The 16,315-nt window shown below is 32.1% G+C and overlaps 1 protein-coding gene across 1 annotated transcript; it reads right to left on the reverse strand.

Moving 5' to 3' along the window:
* Positions 1-584: 584 nt before the first annotated feature.
* Positions 585-13,851, reverse strand: LOC143047790 (uncharacterized). Its single transcript, XM_076221051.1, has 9 exons — positions 13,723-13,851; positions 12,526-12,669; positions 11,214-11,360; positions 9,866-9,939; positions 7,927-7,998; positions 5,354-5,516; positions 4,124-4,224; positions 2,449-2,560; positions 585-862 (listed from the first exon to the last, which is right to left on the reverse strand). The coding sequence occupies exons 1-9, from the start codon at positions 13,745-13,747 to the stop codon at positions 627-629; spliced, it is 1,074 nt and encodes a 357-aa protein (XP_076077166.1). The 5' UTR covers positions 13,748-13,851; the 3' UTR covers positions 585-626.
* Between the last annotated feature and the right edge of the window lie 2,464 nt (positions 13,852-16,315).

Here is a 16,315-nt window from a genome sequence, read left to right on the forward strand (position 1 = left end):
TAAATTGAAAACTACGTTCGAACCTATGATTGCGTTGGATAAAAACCGCTATTTTTATACGTGTGCATGTAAAACAAATTTCGTTGTAAAAGGGTCTAAATACAGCACAAATAACATTTTCCAAAAGACCAAAAAAGTGAAAAAGTATATTCAAACAACGCGCATTTGACTATATATCAAGATCCAAGAAAGGGCAGTGTTCATTGCTGGTTCTAGCTTTATTTAAACTCAGTTCAGCAGGATACGACCCTTAAGTGTACACATTGACGTCGTCCTTATTGAGAGCCAAAATATCAAAATATTTAAAATACTAGTGTTATTAAATGTTTGTATCAGATGTTGTTTCGTTTTGTCTTTTCTGATTTTTGTCATAAATTGTAACTCGTAACAAAACAGAAAAAGGTCCGCAAAAAGTGTTACACATTAGTTTCCGTTTGACATTTCGATAAATTGACGATATACGAAGTCTACAAAGCGAACAAAACTTAAAGTTATACAGTCAATAAGTATAAGCCTATATTCATGCCCATATATTGATATAATATAATAATATCAATTTCAGAAGAAGAAAAAAACATAACAACTTGTTTCACATAGAACGTTGTATTTCATTTGATAAGTATATTCTATTCAGGATTTATTTTCACTTCACACAAAGGATTATTTGTGTCTTTACAATATGTTTCTCTGGTATGAAATGGCCCAACATGTTTATATATCCACAAACAAGAGTTTGGATCCAAAAACGTGTCCTGAGGCATGAATTGATGGGTCAGATCTGCATTTATAGGGGATCCAGTTGACGACCATGTCCAGTTTGTACTATGACCCTCAGCCCATCCATCGGTCCACAACATATATACTATAATAAAACCGAATTAATTAGTGAGAGTATAATTTAAAACACAAATATAGATTTCTTTAGACTCATGCATTGTGTGACAAGATGAATTAAACATTGGTTCATCCCTTTCTAAATAATAATAAATATAGTATATACTGTTACTGGTTCTGTCATACTTGTATATTGCGGTGTATATGAATAAAAACACTGTAAAATGACAAAAATACCGATCTCCGAGAAATATTTAAAACAGAAAGTCCGTAGTCAAATGGCAAAATCTAAAGCCCAAACACATCACACGAATGGATAACAACATCATATTAGCCATTTCTATGTAGAAAATTGTGGATATAACCTGGTTTTATAGCTATTTTGTTGGATGTTTTTTTTCACGAAGCCTTTTGCCCAAATCTTTAGTATTAGTTTTGTGACGACACATGCTAACCAACTGTATTTAATACAAGGCGTTTATAGATGTTGGTTCTTGGCATCGCTCAATATAAGACAACATCCGTGAAATGTCCAATGTTTGCAAATATCACATAGTCGGTAGGATTTGATATAGGAATAGTAAGATATTATATGATTGCAAATGAGGCAATTATCCACAAAAGATCATATCACGTAGAAGTAATTAGTTTGCAACTATAGGTCATCGGACGGCCTTCAACAATGAGTTACACTCATAACGCATACACAATATATGATAAGCTTGGCGGTCAGTGAACTATAATTACATAATAGTTATTGAAAACTGGTCATCATCGTGATATAAGGACTGCCCACAGGACAGTGGCATTGACTAAGACAGTGATAATGACTGAGCCGTAGGCGAGGTCATTATTGCTGTCGCAGTCAATACCACTGTCCTACGGGCAGTCCATGTATCACGATAATGACCAGTTCTTCAATAACTATTATGTTTATTTCATTGAGGAAGAATGTTTTTACAAATTCTCATAAATTCAAAATGTTGAAAGCAAACTCGAGTTATTGTACGATATATATAGCAAAGAGTGAAGACTAGTCGTAGTTATACATGTAACTATAAGTCACTGCCATTCATTTAAGTGCAATTTTTCAGTATATGAATACTAAATAAAGTTTTCTATAATTTTATAAATTACGAAATCATATGGTACACAATTCAAGAACTTAAATATGAAATTGAAAACAGGAAAATGTTTTATCAAAGGGACATCTCTCTAAACATAGAAACCACGCCCCATCGGTCACGAACAAAGAAACAACGCCCCACCGGTCATTAACATGTAAAAGTCCGTTAACGACCGGTTTTCTAGTCCGTTTTGTTCTGTTAAAGACCGATTGAATTTATAACTGAAGAATAAAAAATGTCATGTGGTCCCTTTTTATCCAACAAGAGAAGCTAATTCTTAACCGATATGAAATAATAAGGTATACATACGATCAGCAACTTTTTTTTTATAGGTAACTAACCATGTATGGTAACTAACCCTATATGTTTTAGGACACCCTATATCAAATATACATAGTAACCACGTGAAGTCATTTAACCAATCATATCTCTATAAATCTATAGTAGGTAAAATAATATATAATATACTCCTTTAATCTGTACTTACTAGGAATTCCGTGATGAATACCAGTCGTTTGAAGAGGTATATTGGAAACATGTATTAACTCGTTTACGGATTCAAAATCTGCTAGTTTTGCACATTTATTTATGCAGAATGTCTACAAGTCAAATATGTATTTGCTTTAATATGTTTCAAAGGTTGCAATCGTATTAATTGGAGAATGCAAACCGCTGTCTTCTATAATCAAGAATTCAGTTTTTTGTAAAATGTTCATTTTTAATCTTTATCTTGTGTTAAGTTTTCATAGACATTAAAAGTTTGAAGCTGTTGCACATTGAACACATCACCCGACGGAAATTATGTCAATCTTGTCTCGATAACCTGTTGATTTGAAAGATACGCGAAACGCATACAAGAAAAGGCAGAACTTGTTGTTGCAACTAATATACATCAATTTAAAGTACCCCAATTTCAATAATTTTTATATTTATGAATTGGATATTACAGCAGAATTGGTATACATACGATTTTCACATTTTTGCAGCGGATGACCGTGTGGGCACTCAGGTGTGTTGCTATACCCTAGATTTCCATTACGTAACTTTCGTTATGGGTTTTTAACCTATCTATAAACATGATGAATATGTAGACATCATCAAATGCAAAGTAACATTCCTTATCGCTTGTTATAAATTCATTTCTTCAAGGAATACTCATCAAATACGTATTTAGAAGATACATTAATAAATAAATATTAAAATGTTTTGTTGTATGTATATACAGTACATATAAGTAAAAAAAAACACAAATATCATGCACACGCTTACGGAAGAATATCTTAAGAACGTTTGCAATCTCACAGAACGATAACTCTGCATGGATGATTTAACATTTATGCTCGAAAATACGAATGCCTACTCAAATCCATTCTGTTAAAAACATCGACTTATTACAAAGGAGTGTCCACTATGCACTTACACTGCACTATTATTAATATAGTAGAATAGAATGATATACAAATGCATGAACATTATATATACATGTAACTGTAATATACAAGTATTAATATAATATGTAACAATAAACCAGCGCATACTGATTTGTATCACTACAATATACTCGTCATTACGATGTGGTTGAATTCCCTGTCATTTAATTTTCATCCGAGCACGAACTTATCCCAGAAAAAAATAATATCTGTACATTAAGCTCACTTTGCGGTATGTAAATGTGATTTGTTTTCTGAAACAAGTGCTTGTCGGACCGTCCACCATAACTTGCAGTCATCCGATGTTCAGTACTTCAGTACTTTGATTACATTTTATCATGGTATTGCTCGAAAATACACATATAAACGTTTTTACATACTGCTATTTGAAATTGATAAGAAATATATTTTTCAACCAAAATCTTAGATAGAATCCATATAGGAGTCACGCCTGGGACTATTTAATACCCCCCCCCCCCTCCAAACAACAAAAAAAAAAATAAAATTAAAAAATTAAAAAATAATACTATGCCTAAATCAGCACGAGTACTTCAATGCTTGCTTCATCGTATAACTCTGAAATAAAAGCTAAAACATTATTTAAATATTTCCCCACAATAAATCCAAAACCAGTTCCCGACCAGTATCAGTACCTAAAACTTCAGCGTTTTGAACTATTTGGACGTCCTGCTATATATAACATAGATTGTAAGAACACTAAATACAATTAACCTTAGCTTGATACCAAGTCATTCTGTCTAATCCAGCATAGAAACAAGAGCTGTTGTAAGCTTGGAAGCCTGGTGGACAAGACTTCAAGGCTTGATGGCATGCTGCAAAACAAAAACAATTTGAAACTTGAAAAATAAATAAAAATGATGCAGATGTTGTTTTTTTTTTATATCTAAATGGCTAGTTTGTATTATAAAACTTATGTATATCTTTTTTTTTCTATAATTTTTCCAAATTTAGTGGAAGTTTGTTTTTCCAGTAAATAATTCGCCGATATGTTTTCCGTATGCAGTGAACTCAGCGTGACCTTTCTCGTAAAATTCCGGTGATCGCTATACGTCCTATACGCATGCCTCTGTCATTTAAATAAACTATTACCTTATTGTACATGTTATACATGTGCTCAATATCCATGCTTCTTTATTGATTGTTTACTATAAGGTGACAATCAGTAAACAACGGTTTCAAAACACGACAATTAATTAGCTGCCATATTTTCACATCATTACAGACCAAAATTGACGATTATACGATATGGATTCGTAAAAATAATAAAATCGTACACAAAAGGCTAAGTTTATGATATATACATGCATTATTTTTCACCAGTCACTCGTTTGAGATGACTTTAACTAACATACACGTGACGGAGAATGTACGCATATAATTTCTTAAAAAGCAATAACGTGTTACCGTTATTTTGTCTCTCGCCCCGAAACCACAAAACCAAGGTATTCGTAATATAAGATTACCATCATGAGTTTGTTGATCTTTAACGTTATGGTTATCCATTTCACAGATGATAACAGTTACGTATAATAGGGGGGAGTCTTAATCGTCTACCTTTTCCCGAATGTGACCTCCAGAATGATAATTATTACCGGATTTTTACCAGCATGAGCGACATTTGAAGAAGGACCTGCATACCCTTCCTGTGCACCTGAGAACATCCTCAGTGGTAGGGTTTGTGTGGTTAACTCTTTAGTTTTCTATGTTGTGTTTTATCTTTTGAGTACTGTTATTTGTCTATTTGTCTTTTCTTTTTTGAGCCATGGCGTTAACTTTTTTTTTATATGAGTCGAAAAGTCTCTTTGGTATCTTTCGCTTCTTTTTTTATATCACAATGTCACAGTGCATTAATATTGAATACGAACAATCCTTTACTTTTAATGGTTAAAACAAATAACTCTTTTTCTTGTTTGAATGGTTTACATCAATTTTTTTATTTACCAGTAGACGAAGTTTGAGTACTAGACGTTATCCTATAAGAAGGGGTCGTTGTTATGGGTACATTACTATTACAAAGGTCAGTGTCACAGCAAGCACCATTAAGTTGCAACTGTTGTCTCTTGCCCAAAATGTTATTTGTCGATACTTTAAGCTTACTGCATAACTGAAATCAAATATAAGACGAATACAGAAGAAGACACAAAGAAACTTTTAAACATCTTTAAGAATAAAGCCTCGGTCACACCTCACCGGATAGCACGAACGGACGACTAACGGATGAAAATAAAAGTTGTCCGTTGACAAAATTTGTATTTGGTGGGAGTCCGTTGATGTACGGATCAAATAAAACGGACGCGTAACGAATACATAATGAACACACAACGGATATGCAACGTACGAGAAACGGAAACGTATGAGTACCGCATAAAACGGACACATAACGGAAGCGTACCGGATAAAACAGATGAAAAAGATATACAGAAAAATTAAAGGCGACAATAATAATACATGTAAATCGCATAAATATTCAAAACGTTTCTGTGTGACTGGTATATATATTGGTTTGTTCTTCAAAATGCCACCAAAGGGTAGTGTATGGCCTGAATAAGTGCTGCTTGATTGTGGATAGGTGCCCTTACTCTAAGATCGATTATGAATAACAGGAATTCATGAACCTTAAGAAATCTGACATACCAAAAATTGGCATTTCTGACGCGAAATTTTCAATTGGCATTTATCAGTTTCAGATCCGTTCATCATCCGTTTTATCCGTTATACGTCAGGTAGAAGTCCGTTTTACATTCGTTCAACATCCGTTTTATCCGTTAAACGTCCGGTAGTAGTCCGTTTATGAATTTATCTGCCAGACCTCCAACGGATGTATTATACCATTAACGGTACTAATTTTCCTGCACCACGGACACGTAACGGATACAAAACGGAAACGAAACGGACGAGTATCGCACAAAACGTCTACCGGACGTTCAACGGACAATTCATCCGTTGGACGTCCGTTCAAAGTTTTGAACATGCTCAAAATTTTCCACCGGACAGAACGGACGTCGACGGATAAAGCGTACCCTAAACGAAAATGCAACGAATATGGACGGACGTCTATCGGACGTCTAACAGACATGAACAGATTGATAACAGATTATCCGTTAGGCATCCGTTCAAGCTATCCGTCAAGGTGTGACCGAGGTTTAAAAGATCTACAAAACATCAATTTAGACAACTTAGGAAAAAAAATATGCATAGTCAATAAATATTGGTCATCATTGATAACATTTCATTTTAGTAACCATGGAAACGGTTGCAGATATGATTATTGGAATTCATTTATCTTTTAATTAAAAAAAATATATTCAGGTTGATAATGTATGATATCCAACTACTATATCAATTAGCTTTAACGTGTATTTCTATCTATTCTCTTTACTGAATATGTCTTTTATCTATTTCCAGTCAAAGCTACTTGGTCAACAAAACAATACATCATCGATTTCAAAGGAGTCGTGTTGCTATACTTTTCAGGGTTGCATTTTGTGATTTTCATAATTAATTGATTCACAATATATCTGTTCCTTCTGGATAACTCTATTTTATGTATTTTTTCTTAGGTCTTACTCTCGGTAACGAAACACCCACCAGCAGTGATGAAAACGGAAAATTCATTGTCATTTGGCAAAATCTAAAACTTAAACTAATCAAAACTTAGTATAGGCATTTCCTTAATAGAAAATGGTCAATTAAAATCATAAAGATTGTTTAACCTCTCTCTTGTATGGCAGCCACATAAAATTACATTATATTGACATCGATTATTATCTTAACAAAAAGCAGACATACTAGGTAGAAATGTAAAAAAATAAGGACACAGCAGTAAATTCGATATTATAATTTAATTCAATTAGATTGTTTAGAAAACATGATAACCTTAATCACTATAAAACTTCGACCAATCGATTGTACAAAAATCATTAAAGAAATATCAAGCTAATAATTTGGTAAACCAATTGCAAGTTCAAAACAGACCATTGCACTGTTGTTTGTAGAGGAAACCCTAGCTAAATAAGATTGTCGGTGAATTAACATATATGCATTGTAAAACATCGATAATAGTACATTTCAAAAGGTCTACATCATTGAAAGGATGCAGGAGTGTAGAATGATTTGAAGCTCTAAATTTGTTTTCCTACAATTGAATAAGCGCAGTCACAAAGTCGAAATGTTTTATCGCGAGATGGATTATGAGTTCTCATATGCAATATTACTGCTTAAATAGAAACAATTGATAAAAGAGTTTTGAAGCTTACTTGCATCTTCTGTTACGTGTTGAATTCTAGATCAAATAATTTGGGAAGGTGAAAGATTTTTCGATCTTTCAACGTAATACTATTGCAATTTGTTTAAAAGGAAAATTAACATAATCAATCGTTTTGTTCCGAAGATATTTTAGATGCTTTCCGTTTCTGATAATGTAATCAGACTGTCCTATGTTTTTTGTGTAGAAAAAAAAAACTTAATGTAAAATATGATGCTGCAACAACTCGTTTCTAATAACGTATACTTACAGCGGTATCCATACATCCTAATCTAATCACCTGTCTGAGATCCAGACTCAATGTTTCAAGTACAAAGCATTGCTGAAAATATTTTGGAACTTAAATTAGTATTTCAATATTTTAAGTCAGGAACGAAATTATGATTAGAAAAAACATTTCGACAGTACTGAGGCTCTTTTCTTGCTTAACATTCATAATTGCCGCTCAAATAAATGATAATTTAAAATAACAATAGCTCAAACACATCAAACGAAATGATTATAACAGTCATATTCCTGATTTAGTAGAGGCGTTTTCTTATGTGGAATATGGCGGATCAGCATAGTGTTATAATATTAATCCCCATTTAAACAACCAAATAATTAAACTAAAAAGAAAAAGCATATTAGCAACATGAGCAAACACGAAGGACAAAAATACAAAATTTACCAAAGCGCAATAAAAATAAAATCACAAAATAACAGAACTCCGAGGAAAATTCAAAACGGAATGTCTCTATTCAAATGGCACAATCCAACGCTCAAACACACCAAACGAATGGATCACAACCGGCATTGTCTTATGGAAAAAATGGTGGATTAAATCTGTTTTTTAGGTAGCTTAACCTCTCATTTGTATGACAGTCGCATTATATTCAATTATATTGACAGCTATGTGTGAAGAATAACAAACAGACATAGTTGTCGTTTGTTTATTTAATTAATACGTGATTCTCGAGGGAAACGCTTCAAATATAAGAGAACTACAACACAACAGAAACACAACATTAAAATGTAACACACACAGAAACGAATTATAAGATAACAATGACCATTTCCCTGACTTGATACAGGTCATTTTAAAATATAAATGGTTGTTTGAACCTGGTTTTGTGGCATGCCAAACCTCCCGCTTTAATGGCGATGTTAATTATAACATTAAAATGACAACATTACATGACAGGACTACAATACAAATAAATTGGAGAAAATATAGGACAGAGAAACAAACGAATAAAAGTCTCAAAAAGTTGTAATCAATACGCCTTGGACAAGAACATCATTATTATTTAGAATTTAGAATAATTCATTCTTTTGTGAACAGTAAATATTATAAAATGACTATATAATACATCTACATGATTGAACTGAAGTGGTGACGAGATAAAGAATAAAAAACGGACTCATTACAAAAATACACAGCCGTGTAGGATAAAGCAGTCAACAAAAAACATGTAACAAAGAAGCACAAAAGGGCATAAAGACAAAGCACATTAGCAAAAATCGAAGACAATAATACAAAAAATTACTATTATAATAGCACAATAACACAATGACGGGTTGTATAAATACAGGGCCACGTCAAATGGATATTACCAACAATAGACTGAACAGTAAAACAATAAAATAATTAATAAAGACAAATAAAAGAACAAATGTATATCCCATATGCAGTAGAAGTTTATTGCTGCTAAGAAAATTGAAAACTAACCAATGCAATCCACATGTAGTTTGTGATCTATTTGACCATATGGGACCTTAACTATAGGACATATCGTTTCATAAAATTGAAGAAAGACTTTGCACTAGAATTTTAATTCAGTTCCGTTAAATCTGTCTTAGATAAAAGAGGTTCAAAGTTCTACATTAGGTTTATTTCTAGAAAAAGGTTAAACACCTGACATACAGGTCGGTGGTTATGTAACAAGAAAATGTGTCTAGTTTAGGCAAGAGTAAACTGGTCTCGTCTAGATAAAGGCAGTAGTAGTATACCGCTGTTCAATAGTCATAAATCGTTTTAACTGAAACATATCCAGGTCACAAACCAAAACTGAGGGAACACATCAACTATTAGAGGAACAAAACGAAACAAAAGAAACACTGAATTGATACAAAATCAAACATTAACATACACAGAAACGAACTATGTGATAGCAACTGCCATATTTAACTCAACAATTTCAACTCACTTTGCCATTGTTACATGTGGTTGTCCTGTTGCAATTTTCGATTTTATCGATGTCGTTGCAGCTGAAGCATCTGACTGAAAAATTATCAAAGAACACTTGACTGTTGATCACTGTATCGATAATTATCTTATAAAAAACTAGCAAGTGCTAATACCCTTGGCGTTTGGTAATAATATCTACAGGAGCAATTTAATACATTTTGACACCCCATTAAAATGATATTTAGTAAAAATTAGTCATTGAAGGTATCAGACTGAAAATCATCAGCAATTAAACTGGACAATTGAAATGACGTTTGCTATATTTGTTTTACAGCATCGATTATTTCTTTTCTTACTTTACTACTTTATACTGTACGTTTCCCATAAATGCAGTTTTTTTTATTCTTCAAGAAATGTGATCTATTTGATATTGTTGTATAATAATATAATAGAATTTATGATTCAGCATAAATTCGGTTATTAGTGTACGCAATGTGTGTCATTGACCGTGCTACTTTTTGTCTAATGTGGGTCATCACTTATCCGATTGATCACGCGCAGTATGACTGCGAATGCAATCTTTTCAATAGCTACATTCAACAATAGCAGACGTATATTTATTTTGAGGATTTTAAAAACCCACCCACCGCTATATGTTTATAATATATTTGGACAATTTTTGCTGTGTGTTGATGTATTTTTTCAGAATGTTCCTGTTACAATAAATGGTTCGGGACGTCTACTAAGCAGTCAACTGTATATGGAGCGTATCAGTTTGGTATCCAGTGTACTTATCTCAAGTCCGTATTTTGCTGGTTGAAGTTTACCATCTTAACTTTATGTGTGTGTTCTGTTTCAAGACTAAGTATTTTAGAGACATTTCGCTGCGTTTACTTTAGATATGCGTCATTTTGTCGCATATTTCAATTAGCATCCAAAACATTTGATATTGGGGGTCTCTGTATCCCAGGACCCACCACACAAAAAATAATGAATCTCTGTATCACAGGATTCATTTTATTTTATTTTATTGGATGCTTCATTTATTGTAAATATTTAGATATCTATCTAGTTAGTTATCTAGTTATCTTTTGTAGTCAGCCAATATGAAAGGTGACTACGTTCATTTAATTATCTATCTGTTTGCTATATATATATCTTAACTGTTTATCTAGTTTTATGTGTTTATAATTTTGTAGTTTGTAATAAAGCTGTGGCCAAATACTGCCAAAACTGTGTTTCTGATATTTGCGCATCAATAATAAACTTGGGTTTAACTTGTTCAGAAATGGGAGTTATAATTGAAGTATATATGTGTTTGCATTAGTTCAGTGAATTTGAAATTCAAGTATGGTCCCTTTACTTACAGCACTTTTTACACATCAATGGACACAACTTTGTTGCTATGTTAGAATTATTTTGGCAAAATCCTGGATTTGAGGATTCCATATCTATGCATATGTTATCGTCAACATTGCGGCAATCGTTCATCAATGAAATAGAAGTAGTATTACCTATATTAATGTACGATGTTGTTAATTAATTTCAAATATTATGCAAGGATAAATCAGAAAATCAGTAGTGGTTTATGATTGATTGATTGTTGGTTGCTTAGCGTCCATTGCAATTATATTCTATGATTATGTTTGATGTGTTGCACTTCAATGTTCCTGTTTTTCTTATGCTGTCCTCTTATAGTTGAGTGTTTCCCTCGGCTTTATAGTTTGTAACCCGGATTTGTATCTCTCAATCGGTTTATGACTTTTGAACACCGGTATAATACTGTTGACTTTATTAATGACACCTTTAGACACATATGACCTTAAATGGATTTGCCTATTATTTGATGGCTCTTTGGTTATAAACTCTTCAACTGTTTCGTTTCTTATACATCGTTGGATTTCAAATATTCAGCTTTGGGTGTTCGTGATGAAGGTATATCCAGAATAAAACACTTTGGACGCAAAACATTCATAAAGTGTTGTTTTAATTTTTTTTTATTTAATAGAAGATCTAGCTTAATATATTATCATGGATTATCGGTTTTGTAACATATCCAATTATCGCGCAAAGCAAAAGTATGCCGTTGCATATGACATGTTTCAAAAATAGGAACAATTCCTCTTTGTCAATCTATTTTACCGGTGAGTAGTGTGAAATGGCAAGTTAAACTGTTTTTAAAGTAATCGAATATCATTACTGTTTTTTTTCTACTATTTGGGATTTTATATAAAATACGAATAACATGAAAACTTTGTTTTTTAAAGTTTCTCTTTTATGACACATTACACAACATTTAGACTGATACGTGTATGTTTGTTCATAAGTTTTAAAAATAAATCATAATGGCACAATTCATATTGATACTATCCAATTTAGGAACGATCAACATGTTGCGCATATTTATTTGTATAATATAGACATGTTTACAATGGGATATATTTATCATTACATACACCACCCTTCATAACATTCATATCTAACGATCTGCTCGTTGATCAACTTGTAATGTTGTATAGCTATTTTAAAAACACGTTTAACATTTCTTGAGTCGCTTGTAGACGCGCGTCTGATGTACAAAATTACAACACTTGTATCTTTGAATATTTGAATTTCCGATGTTTTAAAACTCACTCTGTTGTTTTGTTGTCATGATTTTTAAATCACGAAAATACTCACGATATATTGAACAGCTATGTGTACACATTTTTGATAATACCAGGTCGTCACAGAAGCCATTGTATTTTTCTAAAAGGCTTAAACAGACATTTGTTTCCAAGTTGTTCCTTTCAGCACATTTAACAATACAAAAAACTGAAAATACTAAAGAAATACATCTTTTTACACATATATATTTATCTCACCTCATATACATATCTAGGAATATAATTAGTTTAAAGCAACCGCATAGAGACTTTGTATATTCCATATTAGGTTAGTAGGATTCCATATTGGGTTAGTAGGCAGGCCTTATTTCAATACACGGTAAGTAGTGATGTTACATCCCTTTACAAAAAATACTACTGTGTTGAGGAAAAATCTTAACGGTTTCAACAGACGACGAAATTGACGATGAACGATTGAAATAAACTCACAGTTAAAGCTAGCATATTGTTATTGTTGGCGTTTGTTTTCGTTTAGATAAAGTCGAAGTGGGTTCTTTATACTAACGGTATTTAAGAGTTGATTACTTTGATAGGCCACCAGTCTAAACACAACATGTTAATACATTCGGTAGGATATATTCGTTTCATAGTGTGTTAGTGACCTATTTCGACATATATTAGGGCTGTTAATTCCATAGGGGGATTCGAGCTTCAATCTCATCCAATATGTAATTTACTGACCCCATATATATCTTATTGGGTCACTGACACACTATGTAAATTATAATAATTATTTGGAAAAAAAAGCACTAAACAAAAATGACTTTTCAATAGACTGTTTATTTTCTGTTTTAAAAAGTAAAATCACAAAAATACTGAACTCAGAGGGAAATCAAATCGGAAAGTCCATAATCACATGGCAAAATCAAACGACAAAACACACCAAAAACGAATGGACAAGAATTGTCATATTCCTGACTTGGTACAGGCATTTTCAAATGTAGAAAATGGTGGAGTAAACCTGGTTTTATAGCGCTAAACCTCTCACTTTGTTGACCGTATCATCAAATTCCGCTATATTTACAATGATGTGTGAACTAAACAGACATTATAAATAAAATAGTCAAAATATGGGAACAGCAGTCATCATCGTGTAAACGGTCAACAAATACATTTCCATTAGACCTGCCAACCCCCCAAAAAATAAAAAATGTCCGCATATAGAATCCTCACATGATTGCTTTACAAATAATTTTTTGAACATGCCTACCTGTCGTTATAAAATATAGAATCATCCTCTATACACAAAATGAAATTTGAAATTGGCTGCTTAATACGCATATAAAATTAATGTACGTTTCCTATCAAAGATAAGACAGTGCAACCTTCGCAAGTTCAGTTACCTTTTAAATTGTGAATATTTACACTATATCACAAGACAAGAAAGGGTTTAAAGTATAAAGAATATAACAAAAATGTTACAATAATAATTTTTTCATTATTGTATTAACGAAAATTCAAACAGATTCTTTCACTGCATCGATTGTTTTTCTACATTTTTTCTTTCAAAACTGTTTCATTTTCAACTTTGGAATTCAAAACAAAAACAAAACAAAAGATGAGGAGCATTTTGATGACTCCATGTAACTGTTTAACGTGAGCAAATATAGTATCGCCAGAGTATTAAATTCACGAAGTACTTTTTGATGAAACATACCGAAACTTTATCGCTTTTTCAATAGTCTGTACACAGATTGAGGTTTTTTTTCTATAAGAGCCTGCCTTCAACAACTTTCATTTTTTTTATCACGTCACTTTAACAAAAGCTAATCGGACTACATAATTTATTTTTGAAAAATGGAGATATTAGCATAAGCAAATACAAACCGTTCGTGAAAGTTTATTTTTGCTAAGATGAGAAAGGGATTTCGCCCATTAGAGCTAATTCACTAGACATAGATGGTTTTTTTTCTAGCAAGCTATACTAATCCAATGAGTACTCGATTTATAAATCTTTACCAAGTTGACATCCCTAGTTACTATACATGATAATTCTTTTTTGAAATTTCGAGTGATAACAGATCTTTGATAACCACTGTTAAATCTTTTTTCAAATAAGATTCTGACGGATAGAAAGCTTAACATAAGGATGTGTCCACATCATTAAAAACTGTATGTTGACCTCTTGACCATATATGTCTTTCGATGCAATTGTGTTGTTTTCTTCTGACGTATAACCCGCATTTCTGTTTATCAATTTTTGTGCTTTGAATTTAGTTACTTAATCTTAAGCATTAGAAAAGTGTTACTATTTTCATTTTTTTCTTTCAAAACGGGCTAAGAAATCATATCGCTTTTACTTTTAATTCATTTCTTAAAAGTAGTTTTAAAAACTACAAAATATATTAGAAAAAAGTAAAATCACAAAAGTACTGAACTCCGAGGAAAATTCAAAACGGAAAGTCCATAATCAAATGGCAAAATCAAATGATAAAACACATCAAACGAATGGACAGCAACTGTTATATTCCTGACTTGGTACAGGTATTTTCAAATGTAGAAAATTGTGGATTCAACCCGGTTTTATAGCGCTAAATCTTTCACTTGTATGACAGTCGCATCCAATGCCGTTATATTTACAACGATGCGTAAACAAAACAGACATAATAGGTAAAATATTCAAATTTGGTTACAGCAGTCATCACTGTGTTACAATCTTGCATAATAATCTGCCCACGTTCATAATGCTTAAAATGGTTGTTTTAGGAAATATTCATGCCTTTGATAAGATACAAGGAGTTTATTCAAAAGTTGATTTGAGCACATGTTTTTTATATATAAAAATTGAAGTTTTCTGTCGCATATTAGCTTCTTTAAGATGTTTATCTCTGATTTAAATAGGAAAATAATAATAACAAGGACACTTGAGGTTTCCTTTAGTTTAAATGTATTTAAATGTTCACACAAACCTATAATACTTGCAGTCATATGTAACCTTATAAAGGAAAAACAAAAAACAAAACCACAACATAGGATATGTAATTTCCTACTTTCCATTAATATGTACATGTAAACGATGCAAACAAAAAATTCTATATTGTTTTATTTAATACCGAACTACAATATATATTTCTGCGTATTTGAATTGAAAAAAAATCCATGGATTAAATATTAACCTTATAGCTGTAGTAATAAGATACATTCACATTGTTCCAGGCAGGGAGGTTATGAATATTGAAAAAAGAGACCGAAACATGTTCATAAATTAACCCGGGAGAATGTCATAAAAGAAGGACGAAAGATACCAGAGGAAGAGTCAAACTCATAGATAGAAAATAAACGGACAACGCCATGGCTAAAAATAAAAAGTCAAACAGACAAATAATAGTACAGAAGACACAACATAGAAAACTAAAGACATAAAGTTACCATGTGACTCAATTTTTGAAAATCATAGTAGTCAACTGAGTTTACTAATAGTATATTGGTGCATCATGTTTTGTGTTGTTTCTACTGGTTAAAGTCTGATCTAGTATACCCCTAACCCTAGTTAGAGAATTAACATACTTGACTGAAATATTTATTATGTAAAAGTTAAATACGAAACATTGTTCATTTCAGTGTTGAGTAATGCCTTGTTGTGTTTGACCACTTACAACTTACCATGAAACTATGATTGATTATTAAAGTTAATTGTCAAATGGGTATCCTTGATTAATTTTTCGCTAATGTATTTCAATATGAATAACTATCCGTGACATCTATTATGCCAATATTTTCATCGGGAAACCTTTATTGGATGATGTTTTTGAATTAAATTAAATACGATACTATATAGTATAAGATGGAATTACTACTCCCAA

Source organism: Mytilus galloprovincialis, chromosome 10 (genome assembly GCF_965363235.1).
Source record: "Mytilus galloprovincialis chromosome 10, xbMytGall1.hap1.1, whole genome shotgun sequence".
Lineage (NCBI taxonomy): Eukaryota > Metazoa > Mollusca > Bivalvia > Mytilida > Mytilidae > Mytilus > Mytilus galloprovincialis.